The sequence below is a fragment of the Betta splendens genome, chromosome 14, assembly GCF_900634795.4.
Source record: "Betta splendens chromosome 14, fBetSpl5.4, whole genome shotgun sequence".
NCBI classification, from domain to species: domain Eukaryota; kingdom Metazoa; phylum Chordata; class Actinopteri; order Anabantiformes; family Osphronemidae; genus Betta; species Betta splendens.
In genome coordinates, this window is record NC_040894.2 from 10,016,789 (window position 1) to 10,041,728 (window position 24,940).

Here is a 24,940-nt window from a genome sequence, read left to right on the forward strand (position 1 = left end):
GATGTCCGGTTTTGTAGCGGGATGTGTTAAAGCATGAAATCAGGGGTCTGAAGGATGTGTTTGTGAGAATATACGGTAACGGGGGTGAAGGGAGAGATGGAGATAACAGTCCACGGCTCTGTTCTCTCCTCCTTTCAAACCTTTATGCAAAAGTGGGGTGTTGTATCTGCATTCAGAGCGGGAGCCCACCCCACTCCGCCTCCGCCTCCTCCCCTCGCTCTCCGCTGTGTACATTAAAGGCCTAAGTAGAAGCAGGTGTCACTCAATTAAATATATACACTTTCCTGGCTTTTATTCGGCCGCACACTTACTTAGAGTCCATGAATGGCACCCTCTTAACTCCTTTCAATTCACATTCAAAGCAGGTTTTATTGGCACAACTGAAGTGTAACAACTAATTGTGTGACTCCCCCCCCCCACACACACACGCACACACACACTTCCTCCATGAAAGAGACTTTGTCACCGCCACCGAACGGTCCACACAGAGCGCTGACGCGCGCATGAGGCGCACGGGAGCGTCAGCGCTCGCGCCTCTCGCGCCGCCCTTCTCGCCTGCTCATTTCCTGCGACGCCGGACGCAGCCCCGTCATGTTTTCATTAAAAAGCCACGCTTCACTGTCTGATCCTGACTGCGCTGCCCTCCTCCTAACCCGCTCTGACGGCCTCGCCTCATTTTTCAGCCGCGCTCCGCCGCCCTGACCCTCTGCTGCCGTGTCGGGGAGGCGGCGGCGGGGAGCGTGCAAAGGTGGAAGTTGAGCGATGAGACAGAGTCGAGGGGCGCCGGGTCCACTTCCCCTCTGCAATGGGCCCGCGTCGCTTCTGCTCCACTGACCACTCTGTCCCAATTTGCCCTGTGTGACTTCAAACAGTAAACACTGGGGGAGGGGCCGACATGCGGCCTATTGAGTTGGAGACACGCAGAAATTGACATATGCAAAAAATGCAGTTTGCATGGATATAACTCCACAAATGCTGCAGCCCCCCCCCTGCACAAAGCCATCCTAACCACACAGGCTGCATAAAGCTAAATGGACCATCTCAGATGGAGGCAGCGCTGAGGAGATTAAGCATCAGTAGTAGCATCAGACAAAACGAGGGATGGAGGGGAATGAGGCTGGGAAGATGGGAGAGAACTGGGGATGTTAAAAAAAAAAAGGACTCCATTATTCATGACGTGTGTTTCATGTGCTGGGTGACATCTGGGACAGCAGTGATAATGAGAGTCCCGGGAGGGAGAAGCCACATTCACACACGCACATATCCACACATCCTACACAGAAGTGTGCCACCGTGGCCCAACACCTACCCTCAGCTGGATGTCCCATTACCTTCTATTGACCATTCGCCACACGCTAACTGGGCTTCGACACCGAAGCAACTCACTTCTTTAAAGGATTTCACTCAGCGAAAGTAAACATCCAGCAGCAAAACGCTCTCCATCCACCTTGTTTTGATTAAGCTGCAGATAAAAGACAGACTTGAATGTACGGTGGTGTGTGTGTGTGTGTGTGTGTGTGTGTGTGTGTGTGTGTGTGTGTGTGTGTGTGTGTGTGTGTGTGTGTGTGTGTGTGTGTGTGTGTGTGTGTGTGTGTGGCCTCAGGCACTGAGCTGCATTAGTGGCACTGAGTGAGCTGCCTGGTCCCTCCCTATTAGAGTGCTGGTGGCAGAGGAGTGTCACTGCCCAGCACAGACACACAAAGCTCAAATGCACCGCACACATATTTCCTGTGGTTTATCAGGAGAGATAGCCGAAATCACTAACAGCGCCCCAAATCACCAGACCAATCACTTACTGCACTTTAATAGCAGATCGAAATCTAAAGGCACTGATATGATCCAGGCGCCGGTTATGGGGATGAGACTGGTTTGTTTTCGTACAGAACTCGCATTTGCGTGTGAGTGTGTCTGTGTTGATTTCCTCAGGTCAACAGGAAACTCACCAGCCCAGTGAAGAGAGGAACAGGTTGGAGCAGACTATCAGCTAACTTCACTCCAGTCCCAGGTCCACATTGAGCAGAATGTCCCAAAGACCCATTCACCTTCACATAGTTCCCTTTGCATCTGATGGGGAGGTTGTGTACTCAGACCACCAGCTTTCCCCATGTTCTCCTGCCTTACCATCAGTCTGACCCCTTCATGGTCATGTGTGCTTTAATGTCGCTGATCCGCAAAGAACATAGTGACTTCCTCCTGCGGTCTCTATCTAAGTAATCCAACAGCACCAGGAGTCAATCGTGGGGTGTGATGCTGATCTGGTGTTTATGTGTGTTCCCACAACTAATGCGGGGACAGATCAATAGGTCTGATTGAGAGGGCGCGTAGGAGCATGTCACTTGGACCACCACCAGGGATTTCATTAGCCCCTCGATCATGTCTCCTCACGAAGCCCAAACAACCCGATAGCCTTCCTAGAAATCTGTCCACCACCAGTGTCACCAGTGTGAAATAGTTTTGAACGCCTATTTTCTGTTTAATATTGTTTATTCTCATTGTTTCCATCAAATCCTGTGAAATTCTATTAATGATATAGCACAATGACGTTTGAGCCCAGAGAGTGAAATCAGTTTATGACTGGATTAGCGAGAAAAAAAAAATCTGCCCTTCAGAATAAGACACAGTAAAAATTGGAGGTAATCAAAGCCAAATTCATGCCCCTGCTGCAAGCTGCTGAGTAAATAAGCATTTCCTCAACTCACATTTTCTTAGTAGAGCCTGCTTAATCTCCTCGCACTAATCCCGCTTTCCCTCGTCTAAACAAAAGAGTAGAAGGAGAAAAGGGGTAAAAACCTCTTTATTCAAATCCTATTTCTTAACCCGACCCAGGCCTCGTAAAGCCTCCAACTCTTTTCTTCTAAGCCTTGACACAAGCCTTCCTGCTTTCACTCTACCTAATGACCCTGGCTGTGGTTACATTTGCAGATTAGCACCCATCCTTTACGGAGACTTTGAAGAAAAGCTACTTTCAACTGGTGATATTATAAGATATTTACATCATCTTTAAATGATTGTCAGGGACCAACATGTACATAAATGTTTGCAGAAGCCATGACAATGACTTTGTCTCAGCGAACGAAGGGAGACGTTGCTTCCAATCAGCTGAAAATCCACGTGAAGCCACAGGACACGGCCTGGCTTCAAGGGTGAAACGGTGGCCAGGTTTCTGTCAGGGTGACGAGCTCGAAGGGGCTTTCCCATCTCTCCCTCTTACACTGATTGACACTGATACTCACACACTGTGTGTGTGTGTGTGTGTTTGTGTGTGTGTGTGTGTGTGTGTGTGTGTGTGTGTGTGTGTGTGTGTGTGTGTGTGTGTGTGTGTGTGTGTGTGTGTGTGTAAAAAGCCAGGGTAGAGTGAGTGCATGTCTGTGTTAAGTGCACGTGAGCAGGCGTGTGTAGCAGTGTGTAAATAGTCAATAATAGCCGACACTTGTCAGCCCTCTGCTCTGCGCACACAAAGCCCACGGTCGGGCCATTGTCGGCCCCCACCTCAACCCCATACCCCCCCATAACCGGGCCCCTCAAGCAGAGATAATTATGCCTATTGTGCCCCCTTTGCACGCGCGGAAACACGCACACGCTTGTTTGTGCCAATTAACACACCCACACACGTGCCTCCTCCACGTAACTGAGTAAAAGATGGCTGCCAGCGGCCCATCTGCTCCGGCCCCGCTTTCAGTCACTGTCAGCGCACCGGGGCCAGAGACACTCGGAGAAGGCAGAGAAGCAGACAGAGGGCGAACCAGCGGGAAAAAAAACAAGCGCTCGTTCATTTGTAGTTGAACTGGAAGCTAAATTAAAGCGGTTAAAAATGAGCATATTTATCCCGCTGCATTTGCATATGCATGTGCATAATAGCCGCACCCTCAGCTGCATTATTCAGCCCCCTCTGAGACCCCCACGGCCGGCTGGGTGTCGCATGGGACAGGGGAGAGGCAGGAGAGGGAGGGCGTGAAAGTTGACGGCGGAGGCGCCAGTCAACAGGGGGGGGGGGGGGGGGGGGGTCACGTGCACGCGCCAACGGGACAGTCGTCACAGCACAGCATGGCCCTAATGCAAGCGTTAAAGTTTAATGAGCGCTCCGCATCCACGCTGCATCTGGAAATGGCTTTATTGTGTTAGCGCTGCGTGGGCGCGCGTGTTTCTACATTTGTACGTCGTGGAGTGGACCGTGTTTACACGGCTCTGCGGCGTCCGGGACACGTGTAGGTATCACCTTATTCCCGGGCGCACAAACACAGGTGCACAAACGCGCCGGCAGGTCCCGCTGCATTTGTCGACCTTCGCATCGCCGCGCGACGATACGACACTTGCGTCACTCACAAAAAAGGATGAAAATATCCCTTTAAAATGACATTTTGAAGGAACGCTTGCATCACTATAGAAGCATAAAGGCGTCTTGTGTGAGTAACTGCAGGAGACTCTCCAAACTTAGTTACTCTGACCCACTGCTCCTGTAAATTGATCAGCTCCGCTGTAATTTTCCAGATGTTGCCAATTATCTCCATGCGTGTGTGCGTGAGTGTGTGGAGCTGAACCGCGTGACCTCCAGCGGAGACCCCAGGGGCGGAGGATTGATCTGTAACATAGCCTGTAAATGACCTCACCACCCGGTGACACCCATTAGTATCTGCATTCACATTAAGGTCTGATAACTCAGCATTTACACACTCATCGGTTCAACTTGGGCTAAACACAAAATACTGGACTGGGACTGAAATGGATCAAAGGTGTCAAAGTTTTTATTTTTTTTTTTTATGGGCATGTATATCAATTTACAGTGTATAAAAAAAGCAGCGGTTGGTTGCAGCCATCTGCTGGTCCCGTCTCCAGTCATCAGAGCTGCTCATTAGGTTTCTGCTGGTGAGACTGAAAGCCTCAATATGCAGACTGAATCCTCGCTCTGCCCCACTGTTGTTTTGATGCCCGTCCACAAACCCTCCGTCTCCGCTCCAGCTCTGCTCCTTCAGATCACTGCTCAGACGAGCAGGCGTCTATTGTCTCACACACACACACACACACACACACACACACACACACACACACACACACACACACACACACACACACACACACACACACACACACACACACACACACACACACACACACACACTGTAGCTTAACTACAGGGATGTATGTGATGGGGAAGTGAAAGGGAAATAGGTCAGTCTGCCTGCACCCCTCCCCTCTTAACTCCCCCCAACTGTCCTGGCTGGACAGGAAAGTGGGGCAGGGTAGGGGACACACACACACACACACACACACACACACACACACACACACACACACACACACACACACACACACACACACACACACACACACACACACACACACACACGGCTCCAGATGGAGAACGTGTGTGTATGAAAATGGAACCTGTTGGGGTTCAGAGGGCATCGCTGTGTTGTGTTATGTCATCAACTCAACCTTGAGACCAGTATGTGATTGTGATACTGATCAGAGGCGGCACATAATCACTTTTCTATGTATGCGTACACACATACAGGACACAGGACAGCGCCGTCTAATGAATTTAAAGGACAAATAAGACATAAACAACATTATATGTTGTGTCCTAACTTTAACTGGCTTATTATCAACTGGGTAGAAAATATGTTAATACAGGAGCCAGTGGGGATGTAAACCATGCATGCAAGTCAGAATGTCTGGACAGAAACAAGCAAAAAATAAGTATGATGGAAGAATTTACCTTCATGCACATCTATTGATTTGCTCATTTGAATTCGTAAACCTTTCCTGCTGCGTTTCTTAAGTCGGGCACAAGAAATAGTGACAGGGAGGATAAGCAACCGCCCATTCACTCACGTGCAGGGATCAATTGTAATCTACACATCTTCATTACAACTATTGAGCCTCCACGCTGCACGGCTGCATGCAGCACGTTGTTGTGCATCCATGCGAAGTTGCGATCACAGGGTTGAGACTACGCGCTACCAAAGAAGAAGAAGCAGAGGAAGAAGAAGAAGAGAGCCCAGGTTACAGGTGGACGGCGTCCGTGCGAGGTCAGCGTGTCGATTAGCGCCGACGTCGGGCTGAACCCGGTCACGCCGCGCCGAGTTCAGTGAGCAGCTCGTCATGTTCAACATCTGATGCTCACACTCACTGCTCATCAGCTGACCTATATACCCTAATTACACGCTGCAGCCTCGTGACGGTCGTGCACAGAGCCCACAAACACACACACGGAGCACGGACGCGCTCGAACTGGAGCGCGTCTATTTGCGGTTAGGAATCATGGGAAGTCGTTCTTATCACTGTGAACACGAAAGTGAAGGCAAAGTAAGACACTGTTTTGAATGAAGTATTAAGCCAACAGAAATATTGAAAGTAAATATAAGCTGTGTAATATATAGTCTGTTCTAATAACTAATACATCTAAGAAATACATATATTTAAGTGTCACTTAAATGCAGAGTAAAATATGACATAAATCAGAGTTTTACAGTATTAAAGGACTGAAAATAACAAATCCTGTGTGTGTGTGTGCGTGTGTGTGTGTGTGTGTGTGTGTGTGTGTGTGTGTGTGTGTGTGTGTGTGTGTGTGTGTGTGTGTGTGTGTGTGTGTGTGTTTTGCATACATATACTGTAACATAAAAACGCCATCTGCTGGGACCTGGGGCCATTCTTGCCCTACTACCCTCCTTGCTTTGGTTCAGTTTTTATCCTCGTTCATCCCCCTCTGCTACGTTACTAAAAACACTTACAGCTCGGATTCAATATAGAATCACACCATCAAAGATATGTCATGCACAAAAAGACAGAACGAGCACAATTTTGTCTTCTCTCGTTCACTCTCTCTCTCTCTCTCTCTCTCTCACACACACACACACACACACACACACACACACACACACACACACACACGCACACAAACACACACACACACACGCACACACACAAATGAGGTTAATGAAGATGAATGTGAGGGCACAGTCCTATTGACATCCAGTGTCTCTAATTGTGGCCCTGTTTTTCAAGGACAAGGTGGTGGGACAAGCAGGGAGAGGACGGAAATAGATCTGATGAGGAGAAAAAAAAAAAACAGTCCTGAAACCTGGAAGAGTCTGTCCAATGCAGCGTCACTGACAATTAGCAGCGGGATTTGATATAAGGAGCGCAAAGTGCATGTGATGGGAGGGAGTGAGTGATAAGGAGGGCAGCGGAGCAGACCGCTGATCCAGAACAGTGAACAGACAGAAGACACGAGTTAAAGGGTTCAGTCACACGTGGAGCACAGCGGCCCTGGCGCTCACACACATGATGGAGCCGCATCCGCATCCACATCCACCCCCCTTTAATCACACACGCCACCGCCGGTCGCCCGTCGCTCACCTGGGACGATGGAGACGGTGTCCCGCTCCCAGGACACGACGCTGACGTACTCCTGCACGGCGGCGGGGATGAGGCACTTGAACACGGCTACGTTGCCCCGCATGGAGCGCTGGTCCGCCACCCGCACGGTGTAGGGCTCCCTGAAAACTACACACACGAGGCGTTAATCCCATCACATAGTGACAGAAGCAGCAAAACAATGATCATGAAAACAACACATTAACCCCCTTTCACCAATTACAGCACTCCAGATTTATTCATTATTTATTTGAACTCTTCTAATCCTGCTCTGCTTTCACCATGGATGGCGACCGAGCCGCCATTAAGCAGGATAATCACGCACATTATATTTTTCCAGCACTAACGTGTCATCAACATCGGCCGCTGATCTAAGGTCCTTGTCTTCAACTTTTCCAAGCGGCGCGAGCGGGAACGTCCCTCCCGCTGCCGAGTTCCCGCGACACTTTCGTGTTTTTAAACGAGCGTGCGCCTCATTAGCAAAGTCGTGTGAGAGCTACTGTAGGACGCGGCCTATCTGGAGGTTGCTAAGAAACTGGTTTGGATTCCCTTCCCTGGTAACAGCCACCGTGACAGCGTGCATACATCGCTGCAGCGCGGGGACACATGCGAGCGCATGTAAATGCACACCGGCGCCCTTCCGAGAGAGAGGCAGGGATGAATGGGTGACAGCAAGTCCCGTTAAAATGAACGATGACCAATGAAAACGCACGCGGACGTCGTGAGTTAATAAAGGTTATTCGAATGAGAAGGTAAAAAGTCATTGTGTGAGCCAACACAGGCTGCTGGCTGTGGGATGTTTGGTTCCGGCTAATCCCTCGTCTCCTGAGGCCGGGCTTTTGGGTCATGTGGGAATGAAGGCAGCGACCGGCTGGCATGCAGCTCAGGGTCCTGGCTCAAATCCTCAACTTGGCGCTTGTATTAGTCGAATGAATATGAGTATTTGTTCAGGTCGGTGTTGGGAGGCAGAATATGAAAACAGATGTTGATGGCAGCAGGGGAGGGGGAGGGACCGACCGGCCTGCATGAATGATGGGAAGGATGGAGGGCTGTCGTTGGACAATAGTTGCAGAACAACCATCACCCAGCTGACGCTTTGTTCCAGCCACAGTTTGATGTGAGCTTCTGAGACGAGCGGGTGGAGCCCGAACCCCCAAAAGTACCGTTTTACCTTCAGATGAGATTTTGGCTTCGCTTATTAAAGCAGCCTCACACCGTCTAATCAATGGAAAGCGCCAATTAGGTTGGTTAATCAGAGATAATTAAAGAAGTGTGCTGCGCCTATATTTAGCCTGGCACAAGAGGACAGTTTGAAGAGTGAGAGAGGAGGGAGAGGAGGAGGGACCGAGCTGAGAGTGTGATGGCAACAAAGGCAGCTTCTGGTCAGAACATCCAAAAATAGATCACTCTTGTTTGTGGATTGACTTTCTTTTTGTATTTGTACAGCAAAGAAAGATGATCTAATGCATTTAAATGTGGTGAAAGCCAACTAAATCACCCATGAGCGAGATCATTTCCTAAAAGCGTGTGGGGAGAGACTTTACATGACTTTACGTTGGGCTGTGGCTGTAAAGTTCCGTGGCTTTTGGATGTGAAGGATGTCGTCCATAACGGATGTGATTGCGTGAAATCGCGCTGGAGCTGCCTCTTAACCCTTGTGTGTCGGGGTTTATTCTGACAGATGGCGCGACGCCGTGGATGAAGCTGGAGGGGGTCGGGAGGACTGGAGGCTAGTGTAAAGTGCGAGCTCGGGTCCAGCAGGTGGGAGCGGAGGCCGGGGCCCGGTGTAAAATGTGCTGCAGATGTTCCCCGTGTTCTAGGTCGACCCGTGTCCGGGTCCACGCGGGCTGCTTTGGGGCGGGTGCTTCTGCGCAGCTGTCAATCACACCCGCAACACTGTTGTGATCCCCGCGTTCCGGACCTTCGGCCCACTCACCGGCTTTGATGCGGATGTTGGGGCTGCGGATCTTGCCGGCCTGGTTTTCGGCGGTGCAGAAGTAGTCGTTGTCGTGGATGTAGCTGTTGTAGGCGGAGGGCGAGAAGGGGTGCAGTTGCAGCGTGCCATTGGGGAGCACCTGGCGGATCTGGGGCACGTCGTAGATGTCGTCTCCGGTGGCCAGGTACCAGCGCAGGATGGCAGTGGGGGTGCCCCCTGCTGGACAGGGCAGGGACACCCCCACCGAGCTGGAGTAGGTGACCCTCTGCAGGGAGGCATTCACAAAGTACAGCCTGGTGGAGCCCACATCCTCACTGTGTACTGCAGGGACAGACAGACAGGTGGAGGTGAGGACCAGGACTCCAGCAAACACAATCACATCACTGGCATCGCCCTTCAAGTGCAGCGAAAATCATCATAACAAATGTATGTCAGACGTCCAGCTGCACACATCAGTCACGTGACACGGAAAGCCAGGGATGTGGGCCAAAGCCTGTGGTGGTTTAGGTGGACGGGCGTCGGGGAGGAGCTCGCGGCCGCGTACGGCGTGTGCACACAGGCACAAACAAAGCTGGAGCGGGAGGTGGGGACCGCGCTGATAGGTTATGTGATTGAAATTTCGATGCCAGACGCAGAGATTTAAGTCGATTTAATCTCCTTACATATTTAACACACATGCACACACATGCACGCACACACACACACACACACACACACACACACACACACACACACACACACACACACACACACACACACACACACACACACACACACACACACACACACACAGGACTGTTCTTGGCTCAGATTAAACACATACAGGAGAGCAGGAAGAGGAACTGGGCAGGACCAGTGGGCGGCTCAAATTTGGGCTATTATAGGAAAGATTAGAGGAGGAATCAGTGAGGGGGACACTGCTGGTGGACAGATGTGGACGTCAGCCTCCATTGATTGGAAATGATTTTTGTTTCGATACTGTACAAACCAAGCCAGAGCGCATTCCACCACCTTAATATTCAATGTAGCACAAAAAGTCTCCACAAAACTTCCCAAAACGAACTAAGAAATGACGTTGGCACGAAGACTTTGATGCAAATTGGATGAAATTATAACTCTGTTTTCTATTCCCAACATAAATCAAACACATTTTTATACATTCAGCTCATTCAGTTAATGATTATTTTGTCAGAAAAATAAATATAGGAGCAGATAAATCAATTATCAAACTATTTTTTCATTGATCGACCGATCGATTAATTGTTTCAGCTCTAAAAACCACAAAGTTAAAATCAATAGCATTCAGGTTCATATGTTATGTCACGTTATGAGTCTGCAGGAAAGCTGGACGCTAAACGCTCGGCGTGTGACTCACTCGCCGTCTACACTGAAAACAGTGAAAACACTGAAACAGACGCCACCGGGTCAAGTTATCACCATCAACAGGGTTAAACTGATGGAAGGAGGGCAACGAAACCTCCGTTCATCAGGTCTCCAGTCTAGAATGTGATGAAGTTGAGCAGCATGTTACAGATGGTATATGAAAAGTGTCTGGCGGTCCAGTGGTGGGCGGCAAAAACCAGGTCAGACTCCCTCCCCTCCGCAGATTACTGATAATGGCCCCTGAGCATAAAGCCCATATTAAAGATTGCAATATCTCTAATCTCCCAATGGGGGGACAGGACTAAAGTGGAGAAGTGAGGGGGTCACCCTGAGAGGTTAGGGGGAGGGGCCGGGCGGCAGGAGACCCTCTCATACAGTAGATTATATGGCCTGAGGGCCTGGACGCTGCAGGGGCTGGGGAGTACTGGGACTGATGGAGCGGGAAGTGCAATAGAAAGGGGATCAGAGCAAACTCCCACCACTCAGAGCCTGTCAAAACCAGGCGAGGAGCGCGCACGCACGCACGCACGCACGCACGCACGCACGCACGCACACACACACACACGCACACACGCAGCTCTCAGTCACACTAGGAGGAGACAGAGTGGGTTGCCATGGTGGCGGAGGCACTTGAAGCCGTGCCTGAATGAAAAATAAAGCAACAATTTAAGGTAACAACTGTGACCCACTAAACAGCCTAAATTTAGATACTTTAAGTAACTACATAAATATTCTAGAAGTGTGAAAAAAAAAAGCTGCTGACAAAATAAAAGCAGACACTGAGCAAGGAAGGGGCCTACACAGACAGCTCAGGTACAGTAGAGAGGGAGCAACGCCACAGGATGCAATAATGCGACACCAATGAAAACTAAAGCATTAATAATGTGCTTAAATGTGCTCAAACACAGCACAGTACGCAAGCAGACTCTAAAAAAGGTTCATCCTCCGTCACCAGGCTGCATTTCTATCTAATTTTGCATATTTTATATATTCTTATTAATACATAGATTAATATTATTAGGTGTCTCTAGTTTCCAGAGCTCAGCGTGAGGTCCTGACTGGGAGTCAAGTGTTTCCTCAAAGTGTACTTTGAGAGAACAATACTTACAGTTTTACAATTGAGGCAGTACAAATTAGCAAATGTGAAAATTATTTTAAAAATGAACGAGAAAATAACCACTTTAAGCTCAGATGAACATTTATTCCATCACAATGCATCAAATGCATTAGTGGATGGATTTAATATGAATAAACAGCTCAATGAGCACTTGTAACTAAAATCAAGTTGATTTTAACTTTTTATGTCCCTGTCAAAAATATTTCTATACTCTATATTATATAAGTGGGATGAGAAGGAAAGCAGCAATCATCCAATTCCAAAAGCTGTGAACTAAGAACGGTTCAGCTCCATATTAGTCTGTGATTTAGTCTATGAAACCTGCAGCTGTAGCGCTTTGACAACCCGGCACGACTGTTTTCCTGACACGATGGGTGCCTCTTGTCATTTCACTGACACCACCTGTCTCAGAGGTAATTCATGTGCAACTTATAAGCGATCAGTGCTCTGATCGCTGTATTGACCAAAGCTGTGGGGCTCCTTGTTCCTCACCCACACCCAGGAGACTCCATCAGCCGCGTTCAGGCACAGCGCCGGCGAGGAAGCGGGCGCTCGCTGGAAAGTGGAGCTGTGACGGCGCTGCTGGACCTAAAGCGTCTGCTGTCAGCGCTGCAGCCACAAATTTATACATCCTGCCAGAGCCGCGCATGAATATGTATGTCGGCGAGGGAGAAGTCATAACCTATGCAAGGTTTCATCATGCATAATGCAGCTGATCTACGCCTTTCCAGGATGTGACTGTGCACAGGAGCCTACACACACACACACACACACGCACGCACGCACGCACGCACACACACACACACACACACACACACACACACACACACACACACACACACACACACACACTCGCACGCACGCACGCACGCACACACACACACACACACACACACACACACACACACACACACACACACACACACACACACACACACACACACACACACTCTCTCTCTCTCTCTCTCTCTCTCTCTCAATGCTGAAAGCTGAATTGTGATAAGGAGGTAAACAAACCCCAGAACCCAAAAATTCACATTCACACTTTCTCACACCCAGACATGAGCACACATCCTTCCCCCATCCTCCTCTCACTCATTTTTTTAAAATTTTGTTTATAAAAATCCAATCATCTTCACGACATTTCAACCTGATCTGATTTGATGATGAATAAATCAGATAACGCAGCAAAGGTCAAAAGCAGAATTGAACCTGACAGAGACACGACGTCCACATAAACCTCCCTCTTTCCCCAAATGTGCCACTATAGAAGCAGCCCTCATTCAGTCCTGCCGCCTTGACATCCGTCGCTCAGGTGTTCCTCGAAACTTGCAAAATTGTGTTTTCGATACGCGGGCTTACAGACGTGCTTCATGTGTGGCAACATACAGCAGCAGAGGAGGCAGATGCAGCGCGAGAGGTGGTGTGAATTGGACATCAGTGATACGCAGGTGGACACAGAGATGAGTGTAAGCTTATGGATAATTGTGAAGGGTCTGGCATATAGTAAGTAAGGGGGGGGGGGGGTCTGCTCCCCACCCACTGGCTTTCCGAACACCCTGTCCCCCAACAATCTGCTCCTCACCCCATCACCAACGCCCCCCCCCCGAGCCTGTGCTGTGTCAGTAAAAAAAAAAAAGTGTGCTACTTCAGCAGGCCCCTGGGACCTGCTCCCCCTCACATCAAAGCAGCCGGTTTCTCTCTTAATGTGAATATCAAATCTGTGGATCACAAGTCCCAGCACAGTCTGCATAAAGTGCCCCTCCCCCAGCCTTTAATTCTGCCTAGTGATGAGGGAGAGAGAGGGAGGGGAGTTACTGCGAGAGGAAGCGATGGAGGGAGGGAGCGCTGGGGAGAGAGATGGGGATGGAGAGAGAGAGATCCAACAAAAACAACTACTTGCTTCAGAGATTTGACATTTGCCGAACACACCCTCCTTCCGAAAATGTGCTGCTCCGGCGTCCAATAAAATTTGGAGGAGGTCTGGCTCAATTTAGCATCAGTGCCATGTTACACTGGAATCTTGCTGGGGGAAAAAATAACTTCTTATGGTCAATGGTGTTCATTTGCATCCTTTTCGCTGTTGTTTTTTTAATGATTAGTTCTTATTCATAATCTGATCTCTTTGGGATTTACACTAGATTTAGGGATGAAGTGGAGGAGCAGCGACAGTAGTGGCAGAGCTGTGACATCCTATTGGTGAACTGGGAAGTGCAACGAGCTGACGGCACATTTTACCCACCAACAACAAGAACGGAAATTTGAATTCATACACGTTTTCATTACACACGCTAAAAAAGATTTAACTGCTGTGTTTTAGTTAAAATGTATAGAAACTATAAGCCAATCTGTTTAATTCATCACCTTAGACTTTTTATCGCCCAAAAACAATCAGTTGATGATTGATCCTCTACCAAAATTACACATGCTGTTTAAAGCAGCATGAGCTTCTTAGCTTTTTTTCTGCTTTAACACTCCAAATAATTGGCCCTTTTGCATTGTCTCATTTAAATTTAGGCTAAAACATGCCAGGTTTCAGCTGGTAAAAAAAAAGGCCTGTGCCTTGGCTGAGTAATGATTGGCACCTTTGTGGAGCACGCAGCTCTGTCATTCAGTGGTGCCTTTAGCTCAGATTGCAGCTTACGGCAGCACTGGGAATTGGACTGAGGAGGAAAGGGGGGATTTTTGCATATATCTATTTGTAGGGGTCTCCCTGGAGTGAGCAGGTGTGCCAGGACTCACCTTATAGCTTTACACACTTGTAAGATGTCACACAAATCATTTTTTTAAATTCCGTTTTAATCATTTAAATTGTACATTTGGAGTTTAAACAGGCCTATAGGAGGCCGGTATTTACTAAAGCTTAATTATTCAGTGTTAATTAACCCACAATTACAAAAAAGGCTGTCTGTAAATTTGATTTTAATGGCAGCTAGGAGAAAACACCTTCCGTGGTCAGATCGTCAATTAATAATCCCAGCAAAGCATCAATTAAACCGGTTAAATATTTGAAAAAACGCCTTGTGATGTAATTGTTCTGCTGTTAAATTTCAGACGCTATTTTTAGTGTTTAATTAACAGTCGTGTCAACACAACACAAGTGTCGTGTAAATGACTTACTTAAGAATATTTGAGTTTTTAAACAACTTTTCTGCCGCTACATCTTCAAGTTGAGCTCTGGGAGAAACAACACGCGAACATGTCCAGCCTTCAACAACAAAAACCACGAGGGGTGTCCCCCCCCCCCCCCCCGCCAGCACGCGCGCACACAGAGGCAGGAGCCGTGACGCACGCACTGGCACACGCGCGTACACGTCCGCGGGGTCCAGGTGCGCCATTAGTGGGGAACATGACCGGGCAAGTCTGTAATCTGCACCCACGCCCCTGGAGTTTCTCATTTGGCGAAATAAATTTGTGCATATTAAAATGATTCGCCCCCCGAAACCCAGAGAGGCAATAAAGAGGCAATAAATCAGCGGCAAACGTGTGACGAACGCAGGGAATTTAAGGCCAAACGCGAACAATAAACAGAAGAAACTAATTTACACAAAGTTTAAAAAAAATTGGTTGATCCGACGTAACACAATGTTGTGACATAAAAAGCCAAACGCACCTAATGGCCTGTTCTGATCAGCTCGTTTGCGCTGAAAACAGCCACATTCCCCCCTGCAGCCAATTCACCATATTCGGGTTGTTTAATAAATACATTTGCACATTGTCGTTTACGCTGGTAATAGGACCAAAACCATATGCGTCCTGAACAGACAGGACGCTGTACATAAAGGCCCGGAGACGCTCTCAAGCGCAGATAGTGTTGAATTTCGGTTATTTTCGACGCAGATTTGTTCAGGATTATTCTAATGCACTGTAATAGCGGAAGATCAACTTTGCAGTGGGATCAGAGATTTGCTGCATATACTGAACAAGGAGGAACATTTAATCCATTTAAACAAATAGACCGCCTTTTATATTTATAAATAAAAAACAAAGAAAACAGGGAAAAGAACAAGTGAATTAAATGAGGAGGGCAAATCTGAATGCACTAATTATGGCCTTTATGTGGCTGTAGACCTATTAAACTAATAAGGCCGTCGTGGGGGAGAAAGGGCCCTTTTATTTGTTACCCAATTTAAAACAGCATCAATTTGTCAGCGCTGAGAAAAAAGGATTAAAAAGCCTTAAAATCTCATTTTACAAAATAAGACCGTCCCTGTGGAATGAAGCGCGTGCGCCCAATACAACCCCCGAAAGCAGCTGCAATTAGCAAAGGCTACCGAATAAAAGCGCCAGAAAAATGGAAAATCACAAACATCTCCCTGAAAACTTTATCGAAATGAAACATTTCTAATAAAATTTGTTTCAGCATTGATGAACGGTCGGTATAATTGGAGGCCGGTGGATGTCTTCATGTCTCTCGCACCCTCCCTCTGTATTTGCACCTCATTCTCCCTATTCAGCCATTTTACATATTCATAACTGGAGTTGGTAATGCGAAAACAATCCGCTCCACCGGTGCCGTCTGAGGCACCGAGGGCCGTCAAACAAACCCACAGGCCACCGGATATTCTCTCTACACCTTCACTTTCCTGTATTTATACCTGTTCAGCCGCAGCATGATAATATATTTTCATTTGAAGAGTAATTTTCAACCTATTGCTCCCCACAAGGCAATCGACACTACATCAAAGCCCGAGCCGCGCGCGCCTTTCAAAAAAAAAACAACATATTAGGACTTTAACTCTCACTTTTCCGTCAACTTAAAAACAGCAATCGTCAAAAGTGTGAGTATTCCCATGCATTTTTTTTTCTGTCCTACCTTCTTGGAGAGAGTACAGCAGGAGTAAAGTTACAAGCCACATGCCATAAAGAGCAGGTGTATTTTTCAGGAATATCTGGCAATCCTGGCGAGTGCGCGGCGCGGCTTTGTGGCCAGGCGGGTCTCCGTGCTGGACTGGCGACTGTGCTCCCCGGAGGTCTCTCCAGCCCTGCTGCCCCGCTACGCGTGGAGGGGAAATGAGAGGCGCCTCGGCCCCGCCCATGTCCCCTCCTCTCCTCTCAACGCCGCCGCGCACGCAAATCCATCTCTCCTGATGAAACGCCGCGGAACGACGGGCCCCAGACAGCCGAGCGTGATTTGAGCCCAAAAGTGGATTTTGGTCCGTTCGTGCCCAAATTGCCCGGTTCTGGGAGCCGCGCCGTGGCACCTTGGAGAGCGCGCCCACCTGTGCGCCCCTGATAGCCGCCTTTTTTTTGGCGCAATTTGGACCTACAACAGCCGCTCACACTCTTGCGAACACTGCAAAAATGCGCCCCAACGTTTCCTCCCACTTAGAGGTTTGATCGTGGGCACGTGAAGGTGCGGCTCGGATCCACCAGTGTCCGTTCTTTGTCTTTCGGAGCCGTGAAACGTGCGTAGACGTTTGCGCACAGAAATGCTCTGCGGATGGAGAGGGGGAGAGAGAGGGGGAGAAAAGCGGGGTGTGGGGTATGACTCTTCAACACAGCATGCAAATTACAAGTCAGGCAAAGCAGCTATAACCGAATTCCAGTTGATTAGGGACATTAAACAACTTTACACGTTTCTTTCTATTTATTCGTGCTTTCTGTTACGCCCGATGCCACGAGCTCCGCCGCGTGAACATGAATTAGCGAAGGGCGAGAAGTTGCGTTGCACGCCCGCTTCATGGAATATTTAAAGTCACGGCGGACGCCGATGGCAGATCCGGGAAGCGATCCTCCTCTGCAACACATTCAAGTGCCCGGCGCGCACAAACTGTTTAAGTGGTTTCTTTTTGACCGGGAGAATTTTTGGAAAAACCTTTAATTGATCCATTCACCGAATGTGTTTGTTGAATCTTCATTCAATTGCATCGTCATACATGTATGTCAAAATGTACGTAAAGCTGATACCAGTTCCCCCAAAGGACCCTTTTGAGGCCTAATTGACTAATTTACTTATGATCTTATACTTATGATATGATGTATTATGATCTTTGACCTCAGAGGTCCATGTTTGACACTAAACGCCTTCATCAAAGCTCCTGAGCGCCTCTACTTTTAATCTGGTGCCTGATCTCACCTGTGCTGAGCTTCAAGCGTTTGTCAAGACACTGCTGACATCTGCTGGTTGAATCTAGCACAGACCGACTGAGTGGAGGATGTGTAGCAACGTCAGTAGATTGTATACAAAAAACTTGCATGCTGATTGTACGTTTTATGTGTAATAATAACATATTACAAATTTTAAAACCAAACAAACATCTGTAAAATCTATTTATTTTCCAGTAAACTGCTACATTTACACCTCATCAAGTTTCATGTGTGCTGTTATATTATGTTATTGTTTCTTCAGTCTCTATGCATCATGTCCTTTTCCCTTAAAATAACAGTACTGTACTTCATGGGAGGAGGGTTTGGCAACTATTGTAATACACAGTAAACACACTGGATAGGATGGATTTTATTCAAAACTTTATTAGATTTTACATTTCTATAATAAATAGATCAAAAGCTGTTATGCATTGATGAGAGGCCGAGGACAGAGTTAGAGAGAAAGCAGGGGCCTTTTATATGTAGCAGTACAGTATGTGCAGTAGTGGCGTACGACTGGGTGAGACCATATGGGGGCTGATGAAGGGGTTCCAAGCCCCCACACAACCCCCCCACTCTTCTCTCAGGACACTCTTCATTCACTCTGCATCTCATCATCATCATTGTATTGCTTACACAACAGTTACAGTACAGGTCAAAGGTTAAACTACTAGTAATTGCATAGAGTTGTTTATCATGATAAGGCCCATTCTGACACAGTCCCGCCATTAACCTCAAGCTTTGTTTAGTTACTCACTGAGTCAGAGAGGTGGTCAGTCCATCAGATCAAACCTTGTTGGTGATTCTGTCAAACTCTTACATTCTCAAAACAGCATAAAAATAAAGATCACATTATCTGACTGTAAAATCTACAGACCTGCTGGAAGTGGGTTCAAAGATGAGAAACAGTTGACACGCGTACAATTCAGCCGCCACAGTATTTCCTGCATCAGTCACACACATAATATCACCAAACTCACCAATCTCGTTAACATCACCCTAAGTCTAAGAGTAGAAGCTGGAGACAAGGACAATAACTGTGCTGTATGATAACACGACTCCAGTAACTCTGACTAACAACACATTCGATCCTGTTCAGTTCACTGCTCACAAGCAAGAAATAATATTACACACAGCGCTCATGAATCCACAAATTATCACATTAGAGATCTGTCTTTGACCCCCCCCCCCCCTCGTTTGTCTGGTCCATCTCCTCTCGTAGTTCAATCAGATGGACAGAAACCAGAGCGGGATCGCGTTTTCTCAACAGTCATCCTGTTATGAACACGACACAGACTTTCGCCACTCATCACACTGAGCTCGAGACCTGGGAGGTGCACTGACGAGTGGGACGGGTGTGAGTGAGGACCGGGTCAGGCTGGAGGTCAGAGGTATTTTTTTAAAAAGCCCGACATTCAGCGTCTTTAAAGTGCAAAGATGTAGGTTTTTCTGTTTGATGCACCTCCGTCCCCCGATGCTCCGTGTAAAAACACAATCACAGATTGGCGCCGCATCAGCATCAGCATCAGCATCGCCAGCATCGCATGCTCGACTCACACCTTCCTGCACAGCCTGAGCTCTGAGCCCATTTAAACTGGGGATTTGCACCGCAGGGTGGCAACCCCCGGTGCTCAAGGGTCACTGCCCTGCCCGCTGCTCATTACCAGCATCCATGCTGGACAACCAGCAGGGCAGAGACCCTCCCAAGGTGCAGCAGCCCCTGACTCTATTGCAAAGACTGACACACTGACCAAATGAATGTTTATCAGTGTTTCGGAGAATAAAGCTATTTCAGTGAAGAGGCACATACTGTTAGTCGAAGGCTCACGGCCTCAGCGCAATGACGTTTGCACAGCATCAGGTGGGATTCGGAGGCGAGACGTTAGTGGAGCAGAACGCGTTCTGTTTTCAAGCACTACCTCATGTTGCACATGCCTAGACTGCGTCGGTTATTGTAGTAAAAGCAGCGTCGTTAAAGGACAGTTATTTCAATAGGAGGTCGTTTGGGGGCTTGTATATCGTTTCATTCAAAAGCTGGGTCTATTGCTGCTGTTTGCTGTGTTACGTGTTGTCACAGAAGCACTTATCAAGCAAAGGGAGGTTTCAGGATGAAGAACTGGGCTGAATCCTGCCATGATGTCTGCCCGTGTACTGTCATAGTATAAGTGTGTACAGTGGATCCTATGATTCAGTTGTTCTGTGGAAAGACATTTCAACTTTTAAAGCTGTGATTTTGTCACATTTGTAATTATATTCTCTGCCTCTGAACAATGTTGATGAAACACTGTTATCACAGAAGAAGGATTCAGCCCAGTTTTGTCTATATTGCATTAAATTCCGGGCAGCAAGCACCTAAACAGGGAAATATGTCTGCTGCATCTTCAGATGGAAAATGGTCAAATACTCAGATTTCGATGGACAGTGCTCTGGCTGTGGTGACACACATTGATTCACTGAAGGCCACACGGTGCCTTCAACAGTGCACCGACACACAACGGTTTAGTTCTTTTAATGAGCAGCCAACACACATGCACTGTACACGCCACTCAAATGTTCAGAGAACACAAATGAACAGAAACCAGTTAGAAAAGTAATTGTGAATGGCTCTCATTTCGTTGATGCCCTTTATGTACGCAGGCTTTAACTTTCTAAATTTACCATATACTAGACGTCTATGGAAGCCTTTAATTTGAAATGAGAAGTCAAATTTCAACAAAATGTGAGTTAACTGAACTACAGTCTTGGTTAAATAACTGATAGACTGATACTGTACACGGGACAATCATTTCAATAACTCAGTCTGAAGCATTTTTGGCTTCAGATGTGAATATATGTTTCCTCCTTCTTTAGTTGCGTATCACCTGCGCATTTGGTCATGTTGTCAGTGTTTAACTGTGTGTTCCCACAGCCAGAGAGTTTTCATGTCCAGTTTGTTCATGAGGGATCGTTTAGATGAGTACTTCTGTGTTTTCCTCTACATGCATTTGCTCATTTCTTTTTGGGAGTGGGCTTTGAGTCAGCTTTGGATCCTGGGACCCCGTTTTCTGTGTTGTCGATCCCTGATGAGGTTACAAGGCACTCCTTACTGCAGGGGGAAGAGGGGAGACAAGGTTGAAGCGGCTCCAAATGTGAAACAGCACGAAAAGCACCAGGCAACTCACTTCTTCTCCTCCATCTTGGCCAGAACGAAGAGCGTGAGGTTCTTCAGCAGCATGAAGCCCATTAGAAACGCAATGGCTCCACCCACGGCTGACGCGATGATGATGGTCAGCGTGTTGTCCACCACCCTCACTGCACACATTCACCAAACACCACAGGCGTGAGCACCATCACAGCAGCGCAGGCTGTGGAGCCGAGCAGCATCGGCTTTCGCTACTCACGCTCGTCCACCACGATGAGGTTAAACACGGCGCTGTGGTTCCGGTCCTTCTCCTTCGGGTTGCGCCCGAAACAAGTGTACTGGCCCCCGTCCTCGAAGGTGATGTTCGACAGCAGGATGGAGATGTTGTTGTCGCGATTCTTCCCCACGAACTCCACCCGCTCTCGGAATATGTGGACGTCCGGCACCACGCCCTCCGACGCGATCACCGACTCGCACACCTGAATGAAGCGGAGTGGGTTAGAAGCGCGGGCGACTGCACCGCGGGTGGGGGGGCGGGGCCTTACCCTCTGCATGGTCCCGTTGTCGTTGAACTGCCAGTTGAAGTAGAGGTTCTTGATGCCGATGCAGCTGGAGTACGTGCACGGGAGAATGACCGTGCTGCCGTTCACGGCCTCCAGGAAGGGAATCTTCCCCACTGACATCTCCAGGGCCTGGGTGCACCACACACCTGGGGTTAAAAAACCAGCATCAGCTGCAGGGTCCATGCTGCGTCATGAGTGTGAGTAATCTTTGTAACTGTTGGTGTCTGACATAAAAGACAGCGGTTGTTAAATCGGATCAGCACGTCCTCCCAGGCCTGACTCAAGGTCATAGGTAGCACAGCATAGAATTACAGCAAACAAGAGCCGAAGCACCTCGTGAGCAATGCCTCCATCTAGTGGCGGAGGTGCGCACTGCATGCAGCACCGCCGCGTGGGCTCAAGGTCGACACGTGACCGGCGGCGCACGGGAGCACGGCGCCGGCCAGCGGGAGGGGGAAGGCGCGTCCACGAGCGAGCGTGCGCGCTATCGATTCGTTCTCATCGGACTCTCTCCAGGTTTTTGGTCAGCTGGTCCAATGCAGCACAGTGAGCTTGCAGAAAAACCGCGCAGCAGCAGCAGCAGCGCGAGCAGCGAGGAGGGAGACGCCACCAGGCTCTCTCTCTCCTCGCGCACTGCACGAGCTGCTGGCTTCTCGAGAGCAGAGGAACAGAAATGAACCACAAAGTGGTCCGTCTCTGCGTTTTGTTCTTGACAAACTTCACTTAATCACGGTCTGTTTTGAATTCCTTATGTAGGTGCTCCAGTTTCTAGCCCACATACGTCAAACTTTAGAACAACAGCTTGACTTTTAATGAAGACTTACTTCTAAAACGTTCTTATTTTAGAAAAAAAAAACACCAACTATAGTAAAGCACAAGTGAAGGTTAGTGCCTTGAAAATGCGCAATCCTTGGACCAAAATACTGGGACTCCACTGCATCGGCTCCACCTGACTTACTGACTGTACACCTGCCTAATGCACCCCCACAAAGTTGCTGTTGTTGTTTTTTCTACATATTTTGCTTGACAGGTTAGAGAAATGTCTCCTCTGAGATGTGTGTCGTCCAAGGTTAGCATCCTCCAGCATCAGCATCCCTCGCTGTGTATTACATTACTGCCTGTACATCTGCAGCTGCATGGCCTCAGCGCCTCTCTCACCTACAGTATCAATGAACGCTCTCAAAGTCCTCATGCTTTCGACTCCAATGCACATCGTTTTGCTGCACGCTGCTCAGAGGCGACGGCGTCGGGGCCTCTGGTTCCTCGCATGCAGCTCCTCCATCACAGCTTGACTTTAAACTACCAGCTAAACGCCTGCGTCTGACCTGAGCCGTGCGAGAGTGAGTCTCAGTCTTTTTCAAAATAAAAGACGTTGAGCCAAGCAAAAGAGGTTACCCATCAGTATGGAGAGGGTCAGGGCCATAGCCGCGTGGGGAGGCCCCGGCCTCGGGGGCTGGACCACAACCCACTGGACCTCCATGGCAGCCAGGTGTGCTCCACAACAAGCAGTGCTGCAGGATCCAGCCCTGGATCTGGACTGGGAGCACAGTTTCCCCACCGGTGTGCTGGGTTCAGGCTGCCTGTGTCTCAAATGTCCCAGGGTTGAGTCTACAGTCGTCCCACACGCAGAGACCCTGTTATCAGCTCCAGCCGAAGACAAGAGAAGAGAAGAGAAGAGAAGGAGAAGTTCATTATTCTAAATTCAGCCGGACATAAAAGCACGGACTGCAGTAAAAAGTTAGACTCCTGGCACAGATGTGAACTACGCTTGCATCCGCCGCCGCTCGGCACAGATCTGCGTCCTACCTGCTCCCTCGCCCGCCGGCGGGACGCCTCCGCCGCCGAGTCAGCGCGGCCGGGACGCCGGTGGAGCGCGGTCGCGGCTCAGTCGAGGAGAAGCCAGCAGCCGAGCCGGCGCTATCACTGCAGAGCCGGCCACATCGCAGCGGCAGCCGGGAGGGGAGACGATCAGAGAGGGGAGGGGGGTGGGGGGGGGGTGAGTGAGGGGACGAGCTGCTGGTCTCGTTCCTCCCCAGCGGAGCCTCGGTGAAGCCGGAACCTCCGCGCTGCCCGTTTCACAACTTTCCCCCCCTCCTGTCTTCACGCACCCCCCACCCCCCTCACACCGCCTCCCCCCCCTCCCCGCCCGCCCCCTCTTGTTCTCGTTCTCTGCCTCATCACTCCCGTCCGCGCCTCCCTGTTCTCTGCCACCTCTCCTCCCCGTCTCCTCGCTCGGGGCGGGTGTGCAGACTCAGGCACTTTTGTCGGCGCGCTTGTGAAGATCAGGAGAAAAAGTTCTGCAGTGCAGGTTGTAGGAGGAGGAGGGGGGTATTTGTGTAATGCAGCTTCCCAGACTGGGTCAGACACACAAGCTGGTACCAGCGTGTCCCATTCAATCACTGGTAGCGTCGCCGTACTGCACCGAAGCGCTGGGACTAAAGGTCAGACGCTCACCGGCCACGCTGTTCTGAGATCAGTGCGATGCAGCTGCATGCGCGTCATGACGTGAGGCAGCGTGTGCACACATCCATCACTCTGTTCCACACGAACGTGCAAACAAATGGGTCGAGCGGCTGACCAGCGCTTTTCCCCCGCAACGCTCACTGCAGCGCATGAGAGAAGAAGTGCTTAGCTCGGCGTTTACGGCTTTAATAAGGCCATCGCATCCACTTAAACCTCCACGTCTGTCAAACCCCATCTATTACAGTGCATCCACGCGATGATGCTGCCTCACTGCTACCTGTGGGAACTGTGAGTGCAAACAAGGGTGCAATGGAGGGCAGTGGAGCTACAGTTACACAGGCAGAGGACACGGGGACACTGACCCTGCTGCTGGTGCCTTTGTTTCCGCCTGCACAACAGCTACAGCACAGTAGATCTTTGTGCGGCTGAGGCTCCCGCCGGCAAATTCGAATACCTGTATCTGCTTAAAAAAAACTGCTGCCAGCGACGCAAAGTAGAGCAAAGTTGATGTTTTGTCCTCGTAATGATTCTGTGCTGAGGGTAAAGGATTGCACAGGCGTCAGCGGGCTGGTTCCGGGCTCCGGGCCGGGCGCGTGCAGGTGAAGGGTGATGTGTGGTGACAGCAGGCAGCGAGGGGGGGGTGCTTCAATGCAGCAGCAGTGGGAACCATTCCAGAACTGCAATAAGAACAATAAAAAAAACCCATTCTGCTGCAGAAAGACAGGAGCTGCTGCAGACGGGTGCAGAGACGGGATACTGGCACGTTCTTTAGCTTCAACTGCGTCCAGATGCATCTGCTGCAGCAAAACGATGGCTGCGACTGGTCATCGGTGACGGAGCAGAGCACTCAGTTCATCCATCACCTTCATCACTTTCCTTTCAACCGCGTT

At 49.1% G+C, this 24,940-nt stretch overlaps 2 protein-coding genes across 6 annotated transcripts in view; both read right to left on the reverse strand.

Annotated features, from left to right (window-relative positions):
- Positions 1-17,003, reverse strand: part of LOC114869292 (cell adhesion molecule DSCAML1-like) — a 37,908-nt gene extending 20,905 nt beyond the window's left edge. For 2 of the 4 annotated variants that reach the window (XM_029173400.3, XM_029173399.3), the window contains exons 1-3: positions 16,630-17,003; positions 9,314-9,634; positions 7,360-7,506 (exon numbers count right to left, since the gene is read on the reverse strand). In XM_029173400.3, coding sequence (XP_029029233.1) covers positions 7,360-7,506; positions 9,314-9,634; positions 16,630-16,852 — 691 coding nt within the window. In that variant the 5' untranslated portion in view covers positions 16,853-17,003. The remainder of the gene's footprint in view (positions 1-7,359; positions 7,507-9,313; positions 9,635-16,629) is intronic. The other 2 variants (XM_029173398.3, XM_029173401.3) reach the window with 2 other exon arrangements.
- Positions 17,004-18,267: 1,264 nt separating this feature from the next.
- scn4bb (sodium channel, voltage-gated, type IV, beta b) lies at positions 18,268-23,575 on the reverse strand. 2 transcript variants are annotated; one of them, XM_029174375.3, is made up of 6 exons: positions 23,394-23,575; positions 22,983-23,221; positions 21,570-21,733; positions 21,284-21,503; positions 21,065-21,194; positions 18,268-20,988 (listed from the first exon to the last, which is right to left on the reverse strand). In XM_029174375.3, exons 2-6 carry the CDS (start codon positions 23,065-23,067, stop codon positions 20,892-20,894), a joined length of 696 nt encoding a protein of 231 aa, XP_029030208.1. In that variant the 5' UTR covers positions 23,068-23,221; positions 23,394-23,575; the 3' UTR covers positions 18,268-20,891. The 2 variants fall into 2 exon arrangements, with proteins under 2 accessions (XP_029030208.1, XP_029030207.1); XM_029174374.3 differs by having other exon boundaries at positions 22,983-23,231.
- Positions 23,576-24,940: the final 1,365 nt, after the last annotated feature.